Source organism: Poecilia formosa, unplaced genomic scaffold (genome assembly GCF_000485575.1).
Source record: "Poecilia formosa unplaced genomic scaffold, Poecilia_formosa-5.1.2 Scaffold336, whole genome shotgun sequence".
NCBI lineage: Eukaryota > Metazoa > Chordata > Actinopteri > Cyprinodontiformes > Poeciliidae > Poecilia > Poecilia formosa.
Genome location: NW_006800275.1, coordinates 25,862 through 52,174, shown reverse-complemented (window position 1 = coordinate 52,174; position 26,313 = coordinate 25,862). Strand labels below are relative to the sequence as shown.

Sequence of the window (26,313 nt, the reverse complement as noted above, 5' to 3'; positions counted from 1 at the left end):
GATTACTCGATTAATCGTAAGAATAATCGATAGATTACTCGATTACTAAAATATTCGTTTACAACAGCCCTACAGTGGAGTTTTCAGTAGTTTCAGAAAAAGCAAGTTTTTAAAGAGAGAGGCTCAGTTTTAAGCCATTATACCTCAAAGTAAAATTTCTTTTGAGTCATATTCGACATAAATATCATTTTTATAACAACTGAACTTAGTTTATTATGCTATAAAATGGGACTGTGTGGCTGGAAAACACATAATACTACCTTTAAGGTTCTGCATGTGCTGCTGATTTCAAACCAGCGAAGACTTGGGAAGCACTAAAACCAAAAGGACACAACGTTGGGTGGTTATACTGTCATAGCCGCTGCCCACCTCGATCTATCACGGCTCTGCCGATGGCTCCCAGGAGGCCATGTGCAGCCCCCACGCCGTCTTTCACCCCCTCATCCTCACCCTTCCAGCCCCTCAACAGCCTCCACGGCCATTACCACCCCGCCATGAGTGACAGGCATCCGGTTCCGCCTGACTGGAGCCTTTTTCTTCCAACCCTCAAGGACAACTAAGAGGACATATTGTCATCAGCTCATCTCTCTCATTCCCACGACTGCCTCCTCCACACACACACACGCACACACACACACAGCCTACTACGAGCCGCATCTACGTGACCTTTGCTTAATGTCCTCGGGTGCCACACCACAACCCATTCGCACAAACAGCCTCCAGGACCGGCTGCGCCTGCCGCTACTCATTCGCTCCCTTTCCCTGAGAGTCTCAGCTTGAAACCTTCTAGGTGGGGGTTGTTAAGAACCACTTCAGATGGAAACCTTGAGCAGAGGAAATAAACAAGGCATTGTCTGTGAAGGCTTCTTGCTCCAGAGCTTGAATGTTTTTCTTTCTGGTGTAGATCTGAATGCTTTATCTTGTTCTCTGAAAAAGTTGGAGGTGTCTTATGATGCAAGCGGTTCTTCAGGGCTATCAGAAACCCTTGGAGGAAGGTTTGTAAATGAATCATGTGTAGTTTTATTAGAAATAATCCTTTTGCATCTACTGTTTCTTCCACTTTAGCGCAGTAACTTTGAAGTGTTCAAGTACATCTCTCAGTTTTGTCCGTCCAAGCATACCGCTGTATTGTTGTCTTCCCGGTGTTTCTTATAAACCATCCCTGAGATTTGTTTTTGCACTTCAGCATGCTCTTAGAAGTTGCAAGGCTGGTGAGACGTTTGGGAGTCGACACTGAACTTGAGATGAGAGGCTGTTGCTTACAGCGGCAGTGAGAAACTTCACATGTAAAAAGGAAACTCGTTTGAATTCGCAAATGTCAAATTCCAGAAATCGCAGGCTGTGATTTTTGGTGGGCTGCGAAAGTTTCAAAGAATGGTCAGATGTATCAAAGAAGACAGTTTATTCTAAAATATGACTTACAGAAAGTGAGGCTGGGAGGGAGGAGAAGATGCTCTCTGAGAATGAAATTTTTACTGGAAGCTTTTAATGATAGAAAAGAATATTTATGTAGAGGGAGAACTGCATCTCTTCAGTAACTGTGTTTCAGGCATTTATTTCCTGCATTATAGCTACAAGCACAGAAAAAACATGTTTAATGGCTACGAATGAAGACATACACACCATCATATGACAGAATATCTTCATAGTGATTAAATATTTCATTACTGAACTGAGCTTTTTTACATTTTTTGAGATTATACATTACTAAACATTACATTTTTATCACATTTTGCGGTACTATTATGATAACAATAAAGGCGACAATTAGAATTATTTAATACATTTTTTTAGATAACTATATGACTGTGACTTTGTCACACCAATTATTGCCCCAAATAATTATAAGTAATGCTTTTGAAAAACATTCCTGGTGATAATATGCTTCTTTAGGAATCCAGTCAAGTAAAAAAGTGTGATTTTTTTTTAATCATGAAAACTGTATTTTCAGATTTATTGGTATTTATTGATGCTTTCATTGAAAAAACTGGAGAAAAAGTTGTAAAATTATCAACCTGGGGGGCTTTGAAACATCCTTACATCCTTATTGTGACACTGATAAATCAAAAACTCTTGGGATGATAAGTAATTTATCACGATATTTGATAAACGATACAAATGCTGACCTTTGTGGCACATTGTGATCTTTAAATAAACCTCTTGATACATGCAGACCTATCACTCTATCTTCCATTAAGGTTATTTATGCACCGAAATTTATTCAGCTCTACTGCAGGTTAGTATGCGTTTCTGTTTCCAGTAAACAAATAAAACAGTATCTAATATCACAGAGGTTTCTTTAAATTGAATGTAAAATGTTCTTTTTAATGACTCAACATTATGACAAGTGTCTTTACTCCTTAGTAGAGCGCCTTTTGCTGCCCTGACCTGCTGTTAAAGTGATTCATAGCCAGGCGGCAGCGTTTGGCAGCGTTCCTGAGGAATCTCTGCACACTCCTCATGGGCAAAGACATCCAGTTCATTAAAATAATTATCAGTTATTGGGTTTATCCTGCTGCCACAGACCTTTACAGTTACCACCAGAGCTGACGTCAGGCAACCTGGATGGCCGCTCCGCTTCTCCCTCCGGGTCCTCTGTGACCAAATCTGCACAATAAGTGAACTTTACTTAAAAAACTGATGGAAACTGAAAAGAAATCAAATACTGCAACATATAAAACAATATGTTGTGATTTAAGGGTCAGAAATCTGAAATAACTTGATAAATTTTGGTTAGCTGTACATAAACTAAATAGCAAAGACATTACAAGTTAAAAGAAATCTCTGCTCCTGTGTACGTAGATCTGTTTTATAGATACTACCTCAAGCTTGGGCTCTTCAACAGGTTCTATTTCATCTAAATCTGCGTGTTTTCCAGAGCATGTCAGAAGGCTTAAGTTTCTGCTGCCGCCAAGGTGAGAAAACCTGTGAAATGTGGCCGATTCAGGAAAGTGGAGCAAAGCGCTAATTCGAGCAGGGCACAGCAGTAGCGTCTGCATTAATTTATTTGCATCATCTGGTTTATTCATTTGTCACAATCACTGTCTCATTCACAGCTGACTAGCAGAAAGTAATATGCAATCATATTCAATCAGGTGTAGAATGAGATTCTCTCCATTTCTCTGCTGATTTGTTGATGCCAGGCATGTTTGGTGCTGCACCACCATCACCTCTCACTGTTCGTACTGCTATTGATCCACACGTCTGTCAGTTCTGACTGTTCAGTACTATTATAATCACACAAAAATGTTTTTACAGACTATCCCCTCTCTTCATCATAGAGGATGCTGGCAGGGCTTGACTTTTACAATTTTGTAAATTCACTTTTAATTTAAAAATATAACCTGATGAATCCATTAGCTTCTTGATTCTTGATTCTCTGCAAATGTGCAATTTGGGGATGTGTGCGCTCTGAGTCTGTTTCTTGCCTTTGGTTAGAGTGATAAAGTTGTTTCCCCATTCTTCTTCAGTTTCAGTTGAGCAATCAGTTGCCTCTGCAGCTTCACTGCGATAGTAATATATATCCGATATGTGCTTTAAAGGGGATTTGTTGTGCTAAATTCACATATTCACACTTTTATGCTTCCATTTGGGTTTCAACTGCTTCTACAAAACGTTAAAAAAGCACCCAGCCATTTCTTTGGCAAGAAGTTGATATATTTTGATGTCTGGGAAATGAGCCGTTTCAAAAACCTCCACATTGTTAAATCACAATCTGCGTGCTCTGCGCCGTTACCTAGCAACCCCAGCGGAATTCTCCCCATCACCTAGCAACCAAAGATGAACTCTAGCACATTTGGTCAGCTGGTTTTATGCGCTGTACAATGGCTGCTGGAAAAGATAAGCGTTTTGTCGTTAACTCACCATCCAGAAACAACTTGCTGCATTCTTGTTGGTTGTGCAGGAGGCGCCACTTCTGCTGTCCCGTTGTATAATTGCACATCTGTTGGCAGCCATTTTCACGAGTGAGTGTAAATGTTAAGTTGGCAGCAGCAGCTAATTTAGATTCCAGGGGGAAAGTAAATGTAATTACCAGAATAAGAATAGTTTCAAGGGCTCACAGACATCAAGTAAAAATATACAAACTTTAGAGGAAATGTAGACAGATCTCGGATGTTTGAATGTTTTTATTATGTGAAGGTAATAAACTTAGACTGAGTTTCTTTGAATTTCATCAATATTTTCTCCTCTAAATCGAGATTTGTTGACAAGGATATTGAAACATGTGTTCAAAAGCTATTCATAAACTACCCAAACAGATCATCCTCAGTACACAAAGGTAAAGTACTACATTGTGCTGAAAAGGCATCTATGCATTGTGGCATAAATCTCACTGAAGGTTCTTCTATGTACTTGAGTATAAGTATTAAAAGAGGCTATTTCAAAGGCTATTCATTTCTATTTTCAGAAGCCAATTACTGTGCACAGCAGCAGCTTTAGCTATTGAACCAGTTTAAGTCAAACTGTTGTAATACATTATTATCTATTTCAGCCCGGTGTGGTGGGGAGATTCTCGCTGCTGGATTTTCATCAGACGAGATAGCCTGCTGAAAATGTAATTCACTGTTTTAGTATAAATCAATAAGCCCCCAAAATCCATTCTCTCTCTCCCACCTTTATGTTAATACAAAAGAAATTCCCAAATAGGACTTTAATGCACCACACAGCCAGGAGGTTTAATAGCCCCAATTTTATCTATCACTACTCAATTGACGCTTAAATTTCAAGCCCATCTTAATTTCCCTTCTCCTGATAATTTTAGGTTACTTTCAGAGCTCTTCGACCCGTTTTAACAGAAATTTATTGGCTTATACCATTAGGAATCATATCCCATTACTTCTTTCTCTTCCACAGAAGAGAGAGAAGTGATCATTGTCTGTAATGTGGAACATCTACATGTCCTATAGCCGTGTACAAGCTAGCCAACACAAAACACGCTAAATACGGAACAAGAGGAGGAGTGAAGACTGAAAGCTAATTTTGCATTAGAGCGTTAGAGGACATTGAGATGGTTCTGATGGGGGATATAAATCCTGATGGACTTCCCGTATGAGTGTGTCCATTAATCATGTGTCTCATTGGCGAGGCTCTGATTTGCCACTGAGACAGATGAAGATGAACCCAGCAATATATTTCTCATCATATCACAACCCTCACATAAATATTAATAGCATATTTTCAGCTGGTGGGCATGAATCATTTTTTCAGACAGGGAATTTTAAGAGCTATCCATGCGTGTCCAAGAACAGTACATAAGCGAGCGGTTGTGATAAACAACATTGCTTAAAGGCAACACACTGGAGAGAAAACCTCAACTGTACCGCCGATTTAAAACGTCTTTATTTGGATTTCTGGAGGCAAAGTTTTAGAAGTGCATCTTCATATTTGACCTTTTAGTTTGCAAACGCAAATATTTTACTTCAACAAGCCAATGTTATCCATATAGTTTTACCTTTTAAAAGCAATTTAAGCTCCTCCTCTGCATCAATATAATTTTATGGGGATATTTTTTGTCACCCTCCTGCTGCTGTATTTCAGATAACATTGTGAGGTTTTAAAATAAATCACCAAGCTCTAATATTTTAAAGCAGCTCACAATTATTTTTATTTTTTATCAAGTAGATCAGTCTTTCTCAAACTGTGGTTCCCGAACCACTAGTGGTCCGCAGGTGGCCCCTAGTGGTCTGCCAGGTACTGCATGTAAAAGTTCGTTTACGCCGACTTAAGCCATTTATCCATTATCATTATTTTAAATACAATCTTTTGGTTAGCTAACAGTAGCGTCGCACTCTGAGCTCGAGGCGGTGAGCAGAGCTGCGCCCCACGCTGACTAACTGCACCTTAACACCTAAAATAAAATTAATGTTGGGCTATCTATGGCTGAAAGAATATATTTGTTTTTTCCAGCACGACGAAAGTCTATTTTTCTTTTATTGTGTTTCTACAGTACAAATAACTCTAAAACGTTACTAATTCACACAACACTTATAGTGAAGAACTTTTTTGATTTCCATGTATTTTCTGTCTGTAGTGTATTTAAAGAATGTAATATACTGGTTATATGTCTTTGGAAAAATTAGAATCCAATCTTCCAGAATCTGTAAATAACTCAAATCACCCCAGTTGACTTGTTTATGGTTTCATTGTGGCCAGTCACATTTATTAAACAGCGCCACCCTTCACATTAGGAGGAGCAAAGACGATGAGTTAAGACAATAATACTTTAGTTTCTGGTTGTATATGTTAAGATGTTATTGCAGGGGCAGTTTCAGGTGAGGCGGTCAGTGAAAAAGTTTGTTAAACACTGAACTGGATGGAAACCAGAAGAGGCGTTGCTTTGGACCTGCCTTAACCCATTCATCAGCAAAGTGATTAAAACAGCTTTATTTCAACAACTAAATAGCTTCTCAACAACGACTTAACAACAGGATAAATACGTTTACACCACGTGTCAAACTCAAGGCCCGGGGGCCAAATATGGTCCGCCATGGCTTTTTATGAGTCCCTTTAGACTCTAGACGCCAAGTTACATCAATCAGTTCCTCCAGTTTTAGCAGATATTCACTCAAAATCAACAGATCCATGCATTTTTTTTTTTTTGCACTACTGCATATTTATGTGGGAGTTTATTGCATTTTTTTTTTGCAAAAATTGTCAAATGTTTTGGATTTTAAGAGATGCTAACTCCGCCTGTAGTTAGCAGCTTTTCTTACTTTTACAACACTGCTGTCTCTGTCTTACTTTGTATTAAGTTATAGTTTGTGATTGATGAGGTTAGTAACAAAAAGCCACATTCAGCATTATACATAAGCACAAATATTGAAAATAATTTCAAATTAGCACCACGAAATCTATGATTTGATTAATCAAAGTGAAGAAATGTTCAATATTATGTAATTATAATTAGCACTTATTGTAAGAAGAGACTGCCATTTGTTCTTAATTTAATAGCTTAAGGGTTTTATCAATATATTCTGACACAACCACCTCTTAAGAACATTTATATATATCTTAATATTTGCTCAAAATGAAAATGAGTTTAATCTTTTTTTTACCAGCTTCTTTATTTAATATGAGCAAATGTTATATTTAGCACATTCCAGCTGTTATCCTTTGCTTTTCTGTAAGACGTGATGATGCTAGTTCACAATTTTTCTGTCCCCGTCTTTTTTTTTTTTTTTTTTTTGGCATAGAATATTATTTAATGCTCATTAAGATATTTTTTCCATTTGGAGAACAGCTGCCGGTAAAATCCAGACCTGTTTGAATTAAAGATCTGAGATGCTGTGCTGCTAAAGCCCAAAGCATTTTTGACAGACATTGTAGCTGCATCACTTAAACACTTTGAATTTCACCATCTCTTTAACGATCTGAGCCATTGTAAGAGTTTTCTGGTCGTTCATCTCATTGCAGGTGTATGACCACGAGTACAAAGCCGTGGTGGACGGCGTAGAGACGAACAGTGTGATGGAGATTGACCCAGCTGACCTCACTGAGATCTTCAGAATGGGGAACGGCAGTAAGGAGGTCGTGGAGGTGCACGACTTTAAGAATGTAAGTAAAAAGGTTAAACAAGTCCATATCGAGCTGACCCTTCTTTGATGCAAAGTCGACAACACAATCATATCTTATCTTCAGAAGAGAAACGGTCATGCTGTTCACACGGCTCAGAGCTGAAAGACGGCTCCTCTCATTTCCCTCCAGTCATCTCTTAGATTTTCATCCTTTCAATGGAAAAAAATGTTTGACAAACAACAGAAATAGAAAGTGGAAAAGAAAATTAAAGCTGCAGTATAACTTATATATATTATATTTTTATTTAAAAAAATTTTTAAATAGAAATATTTTTAGTAAAAACTAATATTTTTGCATATTTGTTGAAACTGAGACATAATCTGTGAAAAAAGTGAAGCTACTCTGCCTTCTCCCAGTGCTCCCAGTGATGAGTAGAAACAACCAGTCAGAGCCAGGAGGCGGGTCTTAGCGTAGCTTCCCTTTTACGCCCCACTTTACTGTCTGCTAGCTGCAGCTAGCATAGCCTGTTGTAGCACTATTGAAGTACAGAAGGACTAGATGGAATAAATCAGAAGACTAAATTCGTCTAATGGAGCCGTTGTCAGTAATCAATAAAAACAATGCAAAAGAACTGCTTTCAATACCATGTATTTTGAAGAAAAAATTAAAGTGAACAATACAAGACAAACGTACATAAAACCCTAAATAAATACAAAATAAATATACACAGTACTGCGGCAGATCCTTCATACTTTTGTGCACAACTGGTCTTAAACTTCCCCGCTGGTCAGCACAATGTCTGACCGACACACATTCAAAAGTCCATGGTTGGATTATCCAGATATTTAAGATGACAATGTCCCAGTGCAAGTTGTTTCGGATGAAGAGATGAGTAATGGTTTGTGTGCCTGAATGGTGAGATGGAGGGGGAAATGATACAGACCGTCAACCTCCTACCAGACCAGTATGGAGTGATTCTTAGGTTCTCCTGGCCCCAGCCAGTTTTCAGAAGTTCGCCATCCTTGAACCCTAAAAAGGGGTCACCTGGCCAATTCCATTAATAGTTGAGTGCATGACAGCTTCATGTCTCCAAACTCACTGGATTCTCAGATCTGCAGCTCCTTTGTCTCCAGCTCTCCCCCTCCCCCTGACTGAGGAAAGCTGGAGCAAGCCTAAATAATTACCTCAGGTGTGTCAATTGGTTGAATGCACTGTGTGACTGACTGTCACTCTAACCAATGGGGCAGCAAGGCGGGACTAAGGGCAGTTTTTTTCCTACCCCGGGTTACACTGTCATGCATGCTAATGCTAGTTAGCATGGCCACTGCTAATAGAGGTAAGGTAATTTTATTCATACAGCACATTTTCAGCAACAAGGCAATTCAAAGTGCTTCATATGACCAAGAGAAAGACAAAAAGGTAAAAGTACAAAACTAAAATTTAGGTTCCCCGGGTTTAATAAGAATAAGTAGTCCATATAAACTAGTAGGTTTTCTCTGGATTCTTGTTCTGATAAAACTAGATGTTGGTTCTACATGTTTGATTATTGTTCTGGGTTGTTAAGTAGATGGTACTTTCTAAGTTTGTTCTATATTTGTAAACTAATAGGAGTTTCTCTAGGTCTTGTGCTGATATTAAAAGTATAAAGCTAAATTTTGGTCTAAAGTAATAAGTATTCCACAGTTTATTAAAATAGTAAACTGAACAGACAGACAAGGGAAACGGTTCCTGTTAAGTTAATTCTCCGAGATTAGCACATTTAACAGCAAGTACATGAGGATGATTAGCAGCGCTAAGACCCTCCTCCTGGCTCTGATTGGCTGATTTTGGTCGGGAGTGGTTCATTTCTTCAGACGTATTTCAGGAAGGAGACGAAGATCGATCTTTTCACAGATTATCTCCTAACAAACATGGTGACATTTTTAACAAACATGTAAAAAACTTATTTTTTATGTATATACATGCTGCAGCTTTAATGAGCCTTTTTAAATAATGTTCACACACATCAGTAAATGATGCTAAAGCAGCAGCAGATGTTGAGATTTATGTGCATTCAGCAACCTAGAAAAAAACAATCAGTCTTGCTAAAAAAAAACAAGAAGTGCTTTCTTCCCACTAATTCTATACAGCAACTTCTTTACAGTGCAGAAACAAACACCATTAAGTAGCCTTTCTTTACGCATTTCTCACACTTTCTGGAGCTGCTATTTTGTCTGCAGTAAAACTCATTAACTTACCTTTCATTCTCAAATCCTGCTCGAGTGTGCAGGATGTTACACATTCTGCATCTGGGAGAAAGGAGCGCGCAGCTTGACTGGGTAATGAATGCTCTTACTCTCACTCCATTATTTACTGTGAAATGTTGGGGTTGCAAGGCTGAAAGTTACAGGTTGCACTTCATCCCGAACAAAAAGCCCCACACTGAGCGGGCATTGTTTTTGTTACAATGGTCTTTGTGAGTGGAAAATGAATCAATGATGGAAACCAGCACAGCGAAGGACGGCGTTAACCTCTGAAGTCTCATTCTTCCACACCAATAAGAGCAGTGAATGTACGTCTGTGTGAATAAATCGGAAACATGCATAAACACATCTGCTCGCTGTTGTCCCGCTTCCTGTGGGTGAAGCACGTCCTTGAGGAGGTTTGTTTGATCCGGCGCGCCGCCATGAAAGAATAAAAGCAACGACTGACTGAACACAATGATTCAGGCCTCATTGGAAGAGAGGAACTAACAAAATCCACAATAGTTTGCAGGTAGTTTGCGCTTGAGCAATTATGTTAGAATTGATTTTTTTTAGGATAAGAAAAGGTGAATCTCCTTGGTTGTTATAAAGCACCTTCAAACATGAACTCAATCAAACCTGGGAGCTGTTGAGAAAAGTGGAAAATGAAACTGTTATTCCCCTTGGGGCTGTATTTGCCCTAGCTGAGGAAAGAAGACAACCTGACAGAATGTATTGCTGCAATCAATATGATTTTCTTTAATCTGTGAAATGGTTCTTCTGTCTGCATTTACCTCAACATTTTTTATGATGTCAGAAATATATCAAAAGCCCCTAAAGTTAGGATAATGCTTTATGACATTTCTACCATCATGTTATTGTTTTTTTATTGTGTGACTTAATTGCAGCAGGAAGGGTGGACAAAAAGAAGGAAACAGTTTATAGGCCTGGAAATTCACAAATTACAACCGAGGAAAAACAACATAAATAAGGAATAAACAGGATTTGTCATGTTGCGATTAACTTGTCGAACCTGCATGCGCAGAACACACTCTGGAGACGGGTGAAGGTGATTTATTAAATACAGTGTAAACAGAAATATATACAAGATGATCCGGAACTGGTGCTCGTCTTGGTGGTTCTGGCTCTCTGGGTGGAGATGAGACAGGTTAGGGGCGTTCAGAGGTCGTGGGAAATTACAGTCCTGCTAGAGACCTACTTGCTGACGAGCTCGTCTGAGCACGGGGAAGGTGTACCGTAAGGATCCGGAGCTGCAGGCTGGAACGAGGGCGTGAGCTTCTCTAGAGGGCGGGCAGGTGAGTGGAGGGTGATCTCAATGAGGAGCCGGGAGGGAACCACTGATCAGGGCACTACCACTGACTGAACTGAGAGCCGGTCTCTGGGATTGAGGCCACCAACGGGTAAAATCTGCGGGGTCTCGAGGATCTTGGTCAATATGCCGAGGTTCGTGGAAGTTCAAAGAACTCAGGGCTTCGCGGGATGACAACCATCACAGGCTAACACTCTGGCACAGGAGTGTCAGGGCTCCGTCCTGATAAACTCCTCCAAACAAAGGTAAGTGGCAGCAGGTGTGCAGGTGGGCCGCTGCAGGTCCACGCCCTCCAGAAGGTCCCAGGATGCCCCCTGGTGGAGAAACTAGAGATGCCCCAACCAACCTTCCCCAAATCCTAACAGGATTAGGAACAGGAGCAAAGCAACTGAAAGAATAGATCAGTCTTATTAATAATTACTGAAGTAAAGACTACCAAACCAGAGCATGAACTTTCCTTTCTTGAGCTGTTGAGCCAATTTTCTCATTTCACTCCATCCTGTATCTTTTTATTACTGAAGGGACAGCATTATGTAAAATCAATTTTTTTTTAGTTTTACTTCATGCTATAATGCTATTCCCTCTTCAAAAACACACCTAGAGTGTTGCCTTGATTCTTTCATGCATGTTTGATGAATCCTTTAGTCTCCATGGCAACCATTAAGCTGTGCAAAACGCCTGGGTGGACCTAGCTCCACCTCCGAGGACGAAGCTCCTCCTCAGAGTTTCAGTTTCCAAGCTTCTGCCTCACAAAGCAGCTCTACTCAGCTCCTTCAGACTAGCCAGCATCAATTAGCAAACACCTATGTGCACGTCTGCTGAGCTCATTATAGGAGCTACTTCTCAGTGTGAAGGGTTAATAGAGGAGCCATGTTGTGGTGACTTCCTGAAGGCGGAGATTCAGAAAGACAGAGGCCCAATTACAAGTCGTTAAAGGGTTAAATCAGGAAACAAAATGTCTTTTAAGTCATATTTGACATATATAGCATTTTCTATAACTGGAGACACTTGACTGTGCTATAAAATGGCACGATGTGCCTGGAAAACACATAATGTAGCCCTTTAAGTATTCAGTGAAAACCTGTTGTCACCCACTGACAGTCCCCCAGACGCTCTGGACAGAACCTGAAAGGTGGACATGTCCAGGGAAACCGGGCCCATACATGTCGCCTATGTGTTTGTTACCTCCATTAAGCTTCTCTTCAACGCAGAATTACAACAGATGGTGAAAAAAGTATAAAAAAGACACTTTAAGGTTATTGACAAGGCTCAAAATGGTGTATTTGGTATTTTGTTGAGTAAGAGACCTTCTGCCCTCAACCAAACTCTATTTAGTGTGCTAATACTTTATATCACTCCAGACGTCTGCAGTAGCTTTATTTTCACTAAACATTACTCCTTTAGGCTTTACCAGTGATCCCAGTTTGACCTTGTTTGACCTTGTCATGTGGAAAACTCCTTTTATGCTGAAGCTGTAATGTTTTCCCCTCACATATTGACTTTAAATCAAATCTATTTTATTTGAGCACTGCTGCCTTAAATATCTGGAACTACTGAGTAGAAAACAAGATATTTCCTAAAGAATATAAAGTTTAAAATGTAGATTCATTAACAAAGATCCAGGAAAACTTTGTACACCTTTAAGCTCCCAAATAACTTTTAGATCGGATCTTGATTAGCTTGTTAGGTGGGTCAGTTATTTAGCCTTCGTTAGGTGACGACAATTTAAAGCTTTATTAATATCTGATTCCTCAAACCTCGTTACAGCAATCAGCAGCTTAAAGCAGCAGCCTGGCATTATGAAAATTAAAGTCCTCTAAGCTTACAAAGCAGGAGAAGCCTGTAAGAGGACAGCAAAGTGTTTTCAGGGGTCATTTCCTCAGTTTGTAATGTAATTAAGCAGTGGAAGTCAGCATGAATAATAGTTTTAAAGTGGTAGACCAATAAATCAAAACATCTTGTAGGACTGCCAAGAGAGGAAAATCAAACTCTCTCCTGGACTGCCAGAGACCTGCTGGATGATTTAAAAGATGTTTTGGTATTTCTGCTGGGAAATTTGACCTTGAAGTAGGATGGCTTTCCTCTCTCCTTAAAGCAAAAACATAGGAGAGGTTTTCAAATTCAAACTTGCAACAAAGAGAATATGTTTGTGACAGACAGTTAGCCTCGGTTTGCCCCGCTTGAAGAGGAGCATGGTGAAGTGCTTAGGCGTAAAGATCACAGGAAATATTGTGTTTGCAAAGCACCTAAGATTAATCATTAATCAAAGTAGGAAACAAAGGAATGAATAAAGTGTTCCAAAGACACAACAAGTTCCCCAAAGTTGTAGTTTGACATCACTGAAAATATTCTTTAAAAAGACTTTAAAGTGTAAATAATCCCCAAATCAACCTTTTTTGCTGATACACTTAATAGGTTATTTAGGGTTAAATTTTTTTGTTTCTGGCCAAATTTTGACAAAAATGGGAAGATTTTGTACCTGTGGCTGCACAAGTACCAAGACAATTTCAGCAGCAAGTGGAACCCATAAGTGTTTAAAATGTAAACAGATTTTCCAGCTTAGCTGCAGATAGTTTTAATGAACCCAAGTAATTCCCAAACAATAAGCCTCCCCTGCAACTTGGGGCAGTTACGTCTGTTTTCCATTACGGCCTGAGTCGGTGTGGTTCGGCACGTCATGTTGTCTCCATTGTAAAAGTGGCCTTTACAGCTGAACATAGCAACTGACAACAACGGCACTTTATGTTTCAGGATTCAGCACCAAAAGACATTCAAACATTTCCCACACAAATAACTGAACATTCAGTCCATTACAGTTTTATGTTTTTAGGCTTGATGTTTATTTTGCGTTATTTTCACTGTGGTAGATTAGCTACTGCTGCTATTAGCTAAGCTAACACTGTGGTGGTTGATAGTTAATTTAAACAGCTGCTCTACTTGATCTGTCAGATTGGTGTTTAGGTCTGTTTTTATTATTTTTTAACTGAACCAAATCAAATCGGATTCCACAGCACACCTACATGTTGTGATTGTCAAAGTCAAGCTAGCATAACTGACCTACTTCCGTCTCTCTCGCTACTTTTCTTCTTAATTAAAACTTTTTCCTGATCTTGTTATTTAGTTGTCATACTGTTGACGAACTATGTCTCTCTTTCTTTTAATATCAGGCGTATATTTAAGATTTATCACGTTATATTGATAACAGCTAAAACCAATGCTAGTCATTATTAGCAAGCAGCTTTGTAACCCTCCTGCAGGAAAGGGTCCATACCACAGCGGTACGGTAGAGTTAGGGGCGGAGCGAATGGCGTCAAACAACACAGTCCATTGAAACAGTAAAACATTACTGCTTGAAACAAACACAAGACATACCACCAGTGTGTTGAGTTTATCATCGCACTGGTATGCGGGAAATGTTCTCCTGAATACACCAGACTGTAAAATATCGTACCAAACGGCACCGAAGAGGCATTGCAGAGTGATTGAAGAGGAATACCAAATAATATGTAAAGTCTGTAAACAGATTGCTCTGATGGAAAAACACTCCATAGATGAGACCAGTTTTGAGAACCGACTGGCTGCTAAAAATGTTTTCATGCTGTTACACTGACCACGCCGGCCTGAAATATTAATTAGAGCAGGTCTGAAGCCAATGCTTTAAAACCTACACAACAGCTGAAACAGTCGAAGGGTATTTTACTTTGTAAATACAATATTTGGAGATAATTATGTGAATTAGTAGAGTTACATTTGGACAAACGTACATGTGAAGCAGAGCCTCTTTCTTCAGAGGTTATGCTACAGCAGCACATGTTAAACAAGAGTGAGCCGTGTTTTTCTTTCATTTGCCACCTGCCAGGTTTCGATCAGACATAACCCTCAGACATGAGTGCTGCCACCTCTCTGCAAAGATATGGGGATATTTGGCTCCTTTCGTGCTCCAGAAGCTGTCAGTAATCAGTTTTGGCTTCCTACCTTCAAATGGCATCTAGCCTGAAGTGTGAGGTAGCCAGCTGCAATAAATCAACACAGATGCTACAGGAAACAGCGGGTGAGCTCAGACACTCTTAATAAGAAAAATTATTGGTAATTGACTTAGTTTGTTTTCTTTTTTGGGGGGGTTAAGCTTTCATTTATCTGTAAAACAGAAAATTAAAGCTCTCATTGTTTGCAAATGGTGCAGCAGAAGCTGCATCTGAAGGGTGGTTATGTAGGCTTTATGCATTTATCTTCTCTCAGATAGCCGTTAGCGGTGGGAATATATTGGTCAAAGGGGAATTTAAAAGAAATCTAACCTCTTTTCTTCTGCCATGTTGCTCTGCTGCCTCCTCTTCTCGCTGCAAATGAAACGGAACCATCAAAACTTGCCTCCAGCGTTCATCCATCTGAAATTTCTTTGGAGCATTTTTTAAATAAATTCATGACTGCCAGGAACTGTACTGATGATGATGATGATGGTGATGGTCAGGAGGATAGCCTACAGAAACTCAACATCCTCCCTGGATGTCCATGACTGAGTGCAACCCCCGAACACTGGAAAAACCTGGAAAATATGTTTCATTACTTTAGATGTAAAATATCACTGCAAACACATTAAATCTCATCAGGTAATTTGGTTTAGTTTCTGGTGCAAATATCTTAGTTCACTTGGAGTAAAACAAAATTAACTCATAAATAACTTTCAACAATTAAATAATTCCTTAATATTAGAAAAAGTGCGAGTTCCACTGGCTGATTGTTTCACTTATGAGAAAAATGTTTTGTTACAAGTGAAATAATCTAATACTTTTATCAATATAAAGGTAAAGGTAATTTTATTTATTTAGCACATTTTCAGCATAAGGCAATTCAAAGAGCTTTACTTTACATGAATTAGAGGAAATACAAACAAAATAAAGACAAGAAAGTAAAAATATAAAACTACATATTGGTTCCCTGTGTTTAATAAGAATAAGTAGTAATTTATAAACTAGTGGGGTTTCTCTGGACTCTTGTTCTGCTAAAACTAGTTGTTGGTGAGATTAGAGAGGTATAATGCTAAATGTTGGTTCTAATGGTTCTGGGATGCTAAATGTTGGTTCTAATGGTTCTGGGATGCTACATGTTGGTTCTAATGGTTCTGGGATTCTTCATGTTGGTTCTAATGGTTCTGGGATGCTACATGTTGGTTCTAATGGTTCTGGGATGCTACATGTTGGTTCTAATGGTTCTGGGATGCTTCATGTTGGTTCTAACGGTTCTGGGATGCTACATGTTGGTTCTCCGTGTATCATTCTTGTTCTGTGTTAAGTACATGGTACATTTTAAGTTTGTTCTAGATTTGTAAACTAACAGAAGTTTCTCTACGTCTTGCTCAGATATTAAAACTATAAAGTTAAATGTTGGTCTAAAGTAGTGAGCAAAGAAATTACTTAAAACAAACTCCTGTATCTTGCTAAAAAGTTGTTTACAGTTAAATTTGTCTTGTTTCAACGGTACTAAGATATTATACATTAGAAATTAGACAAAAATACTTGGTAAGATTTTGTGTTTTTGCAATGTGAGGATGGATATTTACATTGCAGATAAGAATGTGGAGAATTTGTTTAAATTTGTCTTTATTTTCAGTTTTCAAACTGAAAAATTAAACCTTTATCTGAATAGATTTATTTTTTGGGATTCCCATGTCAAGAAATAATATATTTTCCAGACTATAAGTTGAACTTTTTTCACATTAGTTTGGGTTTTCCTCTGACTTATAGTTAGGTGTCACTTATGTGTGTATTTTTCCTCTTTATGATGCATTTTTGACTGATGTGTTAAATGTTAATTTATACAGACTGACATGAACCGAGGTAGACCCAATAAAAGCTTCTTTTTTTAAAACAAAAGGTTTGAACATGGCGTCTGATTTTTGTTTTGGAGATTGTAACTCCATTGTTTTCTGTTCTGGTTCTCCAACAATGAGTCCTGCAGATTCTTCATCATGTGTGTGAACGGCAAAAGAAACAAAATGGCTGCTTGTCCAGCCAAACGGCCAGAGGCTAAAGGAAACTAAACTTTGCATTTAGTTGTATCAATACCCAAAAGAAAGAAAAAGCAATTGGTTACTAATTAATCAAAGTTTTCTCAACTTGGAAAAAGTAAAGTATGAATAAAAAAAAATATTTCTAGGAAACCCAATTGGTGATTTTGATAACAGTCATTTCTTAACGGAGGAATTTTTACACTCCTGAATAAATTTACTCAAGTTAAAGGTTGGATTTTAGAGTTCTGCATTTTTTATTAATTTAGTTTTGAGTTTTTACAGTTTGGATGTCTTTCCAGGAAACTCATACAACTTTAGCTATGACTGAGCCGGATGTCTTGACAGGCAGCAGCATGTTACCAGAGACTTGGCGCATGCACATGCAAATATTTCAGCAGCGTCTATTAAAATGAAATCACTTTTCCATTCCTATTCCCTGCGTTAATGTGTCTTTCTTCATTTTCTGCTTGACCAGGCCCGGTAATCATTGAATCTCATCGCGGCGTTGCCCTCTTTCCTTCTCACCAACACAGCCGACCCACATTAAACAAAGACTCATCACAATGAAGCCCGGCATAAACATCATGCTCTCCTGCTCCAGACCATTATTGCCCATCCCTTTTCCTGCAGATAAAAATCTCTTGCACTAGATTATGGCAGCCATCACTTTGTTCTGCGTCTCTTCTATCTAGTTTCCAGAGTGACGGTGCTGCAGAAATTGACAAAAAGTGAAATTATAACCACATGGTCAAGTTAACAGATTCATAAGAGACGGCATAACAGCGTTACGTGTTACTGTAATTAAATTTAGATTGAACCACGTCCATTATTGTGCTCTGGTTCATGCAAATTTCACCTCATACAATTTTAAAACGGCGGTCTCAGATGTAGATCGAGCCGTCTATTCTAATACAGGAAGCTGTGCAAAAAAAAAAGAAGAGCAGGAAAATTAAAATGAGCTCCGGAAAGTCTTTCAGCCTTATTCTGGCTGAATATCTCAGATTAAGACAGAATAGCTGTGAGGGGAAAAATCAACAGATCTTCTCTGCCTTTTGAGGCCGTGTGTGTCAGACTGAATGGCGCCGCGGTCCGCGCGGTGCAGGATCATCACTGGAGCTGAAGAGAGCATCGCCACACTCCACTGAGCAGATTAAGAGAGTGACAGGGACCTATGACTGGCTAATTCAATGGGAGCGCTCTCTGTAGAAAACACTTCGTTCTCAACAATGTCACTTGGCTCTCCGGTGCGACGCATCCTGCCATGGAGTATTATGCAGCCCCGCTGGAACGTCCCCTGCATTTTTTCTTTGACTTCATCCAGCTTTGAAGCGAGCAGAGCGTTGTGAAGGTTCAAGCAGCCATCAATTTTATATTAGCAGAAGGAGTTCAAAACACACCTCTTCTCACTCATTAGGTTTAACTTTAACAACTTTGGCTATCAGTAAAAAGCAGTGTTTTAAAACGAACGCCCCACTTCTTACGGCACATCCACATCACAGACAGCCCGATGAATGATACATATATCTGAATTTCTGAGTGCCTCTTCATTTCTCTTTCCTTTTCAAAAAGGGGATCACTGGGATACGGTTTGCCGAACATCAGAGGTGCTACATCAGGACCCAAACGAAGAAACTACCCACAGTGGCCGAGGCGGAGGCTGACGACAGGGAAAGGACGGTACAGTACGCCTTCACGCTCTTCCTATACGCCGTCCTGCAGGAGGCGGCCATGCATATTGTCAGAAGATAACCGGAGCAAAAATCCTCAGTCTGTCCATCTCATCCTGTCTCCCCTCTCACTGAGGAATAAGCTGGGGTTTGTGGTGCCTGTGAAACTGCCAGAAAGCTAACCACAAACCCTCTGCCTCTTTGTGGCTCACATCAAATGGTGCTTGCTGTCAATCTTGAGCCAACATTAATTTTTAATCATCTCCTCCAAAGACTTTACCCAAATAGCCTAAAGGGGGAAGGGTTGCTGCAGAGGTCTGTGCGAGGTAAACCATTAAAATTGTATTTTTAAGCAATGCCTTTCTTTGTAAAATTCACAAGGCTCCCCTTCTCCAAGCTTAGGGTGATTCATTTTAGTTATCGGGCTTCTTAAAGTCGAATGTGAACTTCAGAACAAGGAGTGGGTAAAAATTCAGTCAATCAAAATTCCCATTTTTCAGTGTCACAGTGAAATTCGGCGAGTGGGCCGCGCGTTGAAAGAGAAAATCCTTTCCTCAAACGTCTCAACTCCAAGCATGCTCTCATTTACATTTCAGATTTCAGCTAAGAAGAAGAGGCTGGCAAATATCTGACGCTCCCCACTTACCGCTTTATCTTTTTAAAAAAAAGCCAATTGTCAGTCCAGCTTTAGTTTTTAAACTTTAAGAACACAAGCTGTTACACCAAAAAGCAGAGTTTTTGTTCCTCTCATCTTCAAATTGTCTGATCTACGTTTACAGATACTAATTGCCCAGGCAGCACCATATGTCCGTGCCATCTCTGTCTTCTTTTGTGTACCGGAAAGCCTAATTGGCTCAATTCGCAGCTCCAGAGTGAAGCATGAAAGGACAGCAAAGTGACTTGGGCTCATACCAGTATTGATGGACACGCTTACGTTTAATAAAAATAATGGTTCAAAGGGCTATTTAAGTCACGTTTTACTGTGATTTGGTCTCACTTGTGCAACCTTGCCTTTAAAAAGCAAAGAGCCAAGAGGGATTCCTGATTATGTTGTCAAGGGTTGCCTTAACTCTTACGAATCTGACTTTTTTTATTACAAATGTATCTATTATATGTCAGGAACAATCTAACCATAAACAACGGTAACACTTTATTTGAAGGGGTGTGCTAAAGACGAACATAACAACCGTCATGAACATGAAGGAGTCTTCGTTCATGAAGTGTCATTGGTAAATAATCACATTTCTAAAGCAATGTTGCATTAAAAGTTTAATTAAAAGTGCATTAAAAGAGTCAACTTTGTATTTTTCTATGAATAATGACACTTTTGAACCAAAGTTACATTAAAACTTGCAATAAAAAAGTTAACTTTGCTTTAAAAGTGTCATTATTTACCAAATGACACTTCATGACAACATTTATAAACATTTACAAAGACTTCTTCATGTTTATGATGGGTGTTATGTCACGTTTATGCACATCCATTCAAATAAAATGTTATCCAAACTACCTTCTTCTTATTTAAATATTCCACGTTTTTGCAGAATTGAGATCAACACCCGTTACATTTTGAGGAATGTAACGTCAGAATGATAAAAACCTGATGCACAAAAGAGATTTGTATCAAATGGAGCTTAAATGAAAGCAGTGTCACATCTCCAGGTTGTTTTTGGTTTCTGAAGCATCTAATTGCAGTCCTGAACCTCCTCCACCGATTCCACTAGAGACATTTGTGTCGCTTTCCAGCCACATGGTGTTTCCAGTGTTTATCGCGCCCCGTCTGCAAAAAGCTTGTTAGTCTACCAGATGTGCTGCGGTGTCTTTGAGAAACTACTTGACACCACTCTGTGCTAACATGCACACCTGTTTGGGGATTGTTTTTGTGGGTTTTGACTGAAAGTCAAACACAGAAATGCAGTGACGCATGGGGTTGTTGAGGTGGACAAAACTTTGTCGAAAAAACACAATTTCGCAATTTTGGTTAAATAAAAAACAATTAAATTCATACGTGAGTAAGTTTGTTCATGCGATAAAACATTCAAAATTCATTCCAACTACTTCCTGTCTTCCTCTTCATGGTTTATGCCAATTGATAAGAAGTCATCAATACCGATTCTGTTATTGATCTGACTCATCGATTCGACTCCTTATTGATTCTTATTGAGTTAGGAAATAAACTCTTAAATTCAAAATATGCACCATGTTGTTGCGCTCGATTCAAACTAAATTAAAACTTGCTTAAACAATAAGAATCCCTCTGTCAAATGAACATTTTATCATGAAATGTTCATTATATCAACAGCTTTTGTGCTTTTAATGTATTAAACTCGTCGGAAAATATGTTAATTTACTGAAAATGACTATAAATGTAAATGTGAGATGGAGACTATGAATAGATAGGAAGGATATGGCTAGCATTAATACAATAACCAGGATGTGGAGGAGATTAACGGCAGGAGATGTTGCGCTCAAAGCTCCGCCCCCTTGAGTCACCGCCGTTGCTAAGCAACGGGTCAACCGCTACATTTGTTCAACTGTTTACTCCTTTTATTATGATTAGCGTTCCGAACTTGTTGGAAGTGGCCCCAGTTTCGTCTTTTTTTCTTAAATATAAACGTATTTTGGAGCGCTACTGCCGCGACGCCATCTTGGATATTTTCGAAAGCAAAATAAGGAGCGTGTTCAGTACGTCATCACGCAAATATGTCACATGTTACGGGAACCGACAAGCTGAATCGTTAAACTCGCAGCTAAATGATTACAAGTAATTGAACGACTGAGATTTCCATCCCTACCAATGACAACATTAAGTTTTTAAAACCATTTCAAGAACGTGCTTTACATGAATTGGAAGGAAATACAACAAAACAGCAAACCAAAAGAAGGAAAAAAACGTAAAAGTATAAAATTACATATTGGTTCTCCATTTTTAATAAGAATAAGTCGTCTGTAATTTATAAACCAGTCGGGGTTTCTCTGGATTCTTGTTCTGATAAAATTAGAAAAAACAAGATTTTTATTTCAAAATTACCGTATTTCTATTAAGCTAATTTATTTTCGAAATGTGAAATTGTGAACTTATATGGTCAATGTAAACGCAGCTGCTGTTGCTAAAGCTAAAGTCACTTAATTGATATAACGGGTGCAGGTCTTCTGAAATGTGGAATTAAGATGCTAACCTTAGCATTCTGCTCTGTTAAAATCATGCACATATTTATGAGAACTTTATATGTTTTTACCATTACCTCTCACTTCACATTGTTCACATTTACTGTATCAAAATCAGAAATCAATTCCTTCAAAACACCAGAAAATTTGATTTAAAGGCTGCAATATGCTGTTACACCACTGAAACCAAGTCAATACTGGGGGTAGGACATGTTTAGGTAATAAACGGTGACCCAAATCTGTCCTCACACTCACAGCGCCCCCCTCTAATCTGTCCTCCATGAGCATCCACCCACATGTGACCCTGTTAAGGATCAACACGACAAGTTCCTCCTCAAGTGCTGAAGCACACAGGGGTTAAACCTAAGCAGTAATGGTTCTCAGCTTAACCCCACCACAGGCTTTCAAGAAAAAAGGGGGCTCAGAGGAACAGCAGCAGGCTTAGGAGCTGATGGGAAAAACAAAAGAGAAAACTGTAGGAAAAACTGCAAGTCGCTGATAAGGAAATACAGCCCATGTGGAGGGGGAACCAGGTGACAAATACGAATTGTTCGCCAGGTTTTTTTCTTCGCTTTTCAATTTTCCTTCTCAATGAAATGTCTGAGGGAGTAATCCCTGAGCTTCATCCCAGTTCCCCCCAGTGTGAGTCAGAAATCAGCAGCTCCCTCCCTCACAGTCTTTAACATTGTCAGTAGATGTTGCTTGGTCCATTAAGCAGCTTCTTAATATGGATGGCCAGCGCTCACCCAGCGACCCCAAACCTCCCACAGCTGCAAATAGAGAAAACGTTGTGCAAAGAAACAAAAACACTGCAGAGGATGTAAATACATCGCAGTCCTGCGGTGTGCTTTGTGAATGGTCTCAGAATATTCTACATGAAGTCGGTGAATGGACTGAAACGGCTGGGGAAAATCTGACATTTCTGCTGCAAAATCACAGAAAACGTAAAACTGAACAGCAAAATTTAATCTAGATTTGGTTTTAATCTTCATTTGGTTGACACTCTTTAAAAACATGAGATTTATTTGCAGTGATTGTGTTATAATTTTGTTTTGAGAAGTGTGTTCAGAGTAGAAATACCATTAGTGTCAACATTTTATTGGTCAAGTCACACCAACTTAAAAGAGTTTGTACTGTATTTACAATTTTGAGAAAAGAATGACTGAAAATTATCTCATTCGCCTTAACATTTTTTAAAGGGGCAAGGAGGATATTAGTACTTAATTGATTAGAGTTTTTGAGAAATTGCTGCAGCTGTAATTAAGTTGTTTTTTTTTTTTTTGATTTTCTACCAATTTTAGAAAAGTCTTTTTTATTATTTTTAGCAAACTTAATTTTATTTTATTTATTTGTTTTTAGTTTTACCGTTTATCAGCCTGTGATGTTGTGATTGTTGTGAAGTACTTTGGTCAGCTGAGGTTGTTGTAATTATATATATATTTTTTTTTTACATATTTGTTAAAATTGTCACCATGTTGTCACAGTTTGTTATAGATAATCTGTAAAGAGATCGATCTCCTCCAGCTCCTCTCTGAGCTGCTATGGCAGTTTAAAGAAACGTAGCGAAAACAACCAAAAACAACCAATCAGAGCCTGAAGGCGGGTCTTACTGCTGTCAATCAATCTCATGTACTTGCTGTTAAATGTGCTAATGAGGATGAAACAATTTACCGTTACAGGAAAATCGTTTAGCTGCCATTATGCCATGCTAACTAGCCTAGCATTCACAACAGCCTATGCTAAGAGGACCAAGAGGAAGATGGAGAGGGAGAATGAGCAGCGCCAGACAAGACTATGATTGACAGCACTAAGCCCCTCCTCCTGGCTCTGATTGGTTGTGTCTAGTTGCACTGGGAAGAAGGTAGAGGAGATTTTCTTCACAGATTATCTGTCACAGCATAGCGACAGTTTTAACACATATGTAAAAATAAGTGTTTGGTTGTTTTTCTTAAAGTTACATACATCCCATTTATAATAGTCATCAACAAAGTATTTACTAGTATTTCTATGGTAAATACTTTACCATAAAGCATTTAAGCTTTATGGTGAAAGCTTTAATGCTTTCACCATAGAAAGCATTAAAGCCTACTTTTTCTGTCTGCAGGTGCAGGGTGTAATTATTCCTCAAGTAATTTGTTTAACTTTATATTAACACTACCCAATACAAAATTTTATCCTCTTTGCAAACTATGAAAATATCAAGCAAAGGTTTTTAACTCTCTAAAGGAGAAAAGAGCAGCTGTGCGTCTGCCCAGCCTAAAAAAACATTCCTGTCACCTCTGGGGTCTTCTGCTTGGAGGCAGCCAGGCAGCGTTTCTTCTGTAACCCACACTGGTTCTCCAGGTCTCTTCTTCTCCACCGTCTGACTCCAGAAACACAAAACCCACCGGCTCCCACTGAATTGTTATGAAGTATAGTAAATCTGTGGAGATTAGCTGTTATTACTAATCACTTGGCTCCAGATTGAGATCATGATCTGCCGTTTGGGGATCTCTGCACTCAAAGATCCTGTAGCTTTTGTCTCGGAAAACAATAACAGACAAAAGATTTTGTCAATGTGAGCTACAACCCTCTTAAACACAGACTGGTACCTTATGCTTTGCTGCCAAGAATATGGCTTCTCTCTGCACCAGGCTCATTTAAACGAGGTTTGCTGCACACAGTTAGAAAAAAGAGTCTCAAACTTATGGCTTTTTTCTCTAGATTACAACCAGTAGATAAAATGCCTGATTTTCAAAAACCAGCGTAATTTGTCTCACACTGAACACGGTACGTTTAAAACCACTGCAATCTGTTTCTGAAGCTGCAGCTCAGAAACAGGCTAAAAAAGTGAAGTGGTTAGAAAAAGAGAGGCAGGCTTAAGGTGGGCTTCAACTGAGACGCAAAATAATTTTTCTCCAGACTTTTCTCTGACCCTGGCTGGTTTTTTGTTTTTAGTTTTCCCACTTTGGAGTCCAAATAAAATGGGCAGAGAGGTTACCACTAACACTAATCACAGAGATACTTACTTCACCAAATGAATTTGAAGTTGCAACCAAGCGACTACACTTTATAAAATATGAAAAGTCAAAGTTGCCTTTAATTCATAATAACTGGAAGTTTAATAAATAAATTTGCGTAATGATTTTGCTGATGGTATTTGACAAAATATAATGTTTATTGCTGCTTTCTAATTGGCTACTGTTTTATGTTTTTAAGGTATAAGGCACTTTGAACTGCTGTTTTGTTGAAGTCCATGAAAAGGTGTAAATGTAATTTTAATTTATTTTAACCAACATTCATATTCAATCACCTTAAAACTTTTTGGTTGGTATTAAAATCCAGTGTCTTGTTAATAAAACAGTCTTTAAAAACCTTGTTTTATATTCTGAATCCAATTTTTATGCTTGTGTAACATTAGCTGTGTCTTCATTGACCATAAAATCTCACAAATTGAAATTCTGAAAATAAATTTGCTTAACAGAGACAGCAGAGTCTGAGCGCTAGCACCATGGCTGAATTATGAATATATTTTATCTAACAGTATACATCCATCGCTGCTGATATTTGATGCCTTATTGCATCACCAGCTTTATTTAGGTGTGATTTTTATTTTATTCCTTATTTAATGGAAACAACACCGTTGCAAAATGGTTTCCAGCAGAAAAAACTGCCCTCAGATTTCTCTATTAGTTTCACTCACAATATGAAGTTAAAATAATAATTTAGAATAATTTAAATCCTTTTTTCTAACTACATGAACAAATTTTCTGATCTGACAATGAATTTTATTAAACAAAACTATGAGTTCAGCTCAGAAACATTTATTGTGAACAGGATATTACAATAAACATTTGCCCTAATAAAACACAAGAGTCAGATCAACTTAACGCACTTCAATCTCACATGCCGCTAAGCATTCTGGGAAATAGTTCCCACTCCTGTCTTTGTCTTCTTTCAGTTTTTTTAAGGTGTTAAGTTAAAAACTCAAGTTTATTCAACTCTTGACAAACATTGTAAAATGTTAGCACAACTTACACAAGTTTATCTTTCGCAAACTCAACTGGCTAAATGTATTTGTCTTACACAGTAGAAGACAGTAGACACAACTAAATGGGGCTCAAATGTTTTACAGTGTGTGGATCAGACAATGAAAAAGAGCAATCAGATGTTTCACATGTATCACTTTCCTGGTCGAATTTGTCTGGGAAATTCACTCACCGGTTAACCAGATAAAAAACCTCCGCTGTGCTGCGTTTGGCATGTGAAAGCTCTTGGGTATGGTGAGAAAATCTTTGTTGATCTCTGGCAAACAGCGGCGCTTAAACAATGTGTCATGTCGACAGGCTTTTCCCCCCTTGGGACACGGTGGCAGGAGAGGGTAAATTTGTTAACTACAGCACAACTGGTATATAATTAAGTTGT

General features: G+C 38.6%; 1 protein-coding gene across 2 annotated transcripts in view; it reads left to right on the top strand.

The window, feature by feature from the left end:
* Nucleotides 1-26,313, top strand: part of tnmd (tenomodulin) — an 81,234-nt gene that overhangs the window by 41,971 nt on the left and 12,950 nt on the right. For both annotated transcript variants that reach the window (XM_016661563.1, XM_007573640.2), the window contains 2 exons: nt 7,414-7,554; nt 18,644-18,751. In XM_016661563.1, the coding sequence (XP_016517049.1) occupies nt 7,414-7,554; nt 18,644-18,751 (249 nt within the window). The remainder of the gene's footprint in view (nt 1-7,413; nt 7,555-18,643; nt 18,752-26,313) is intronic.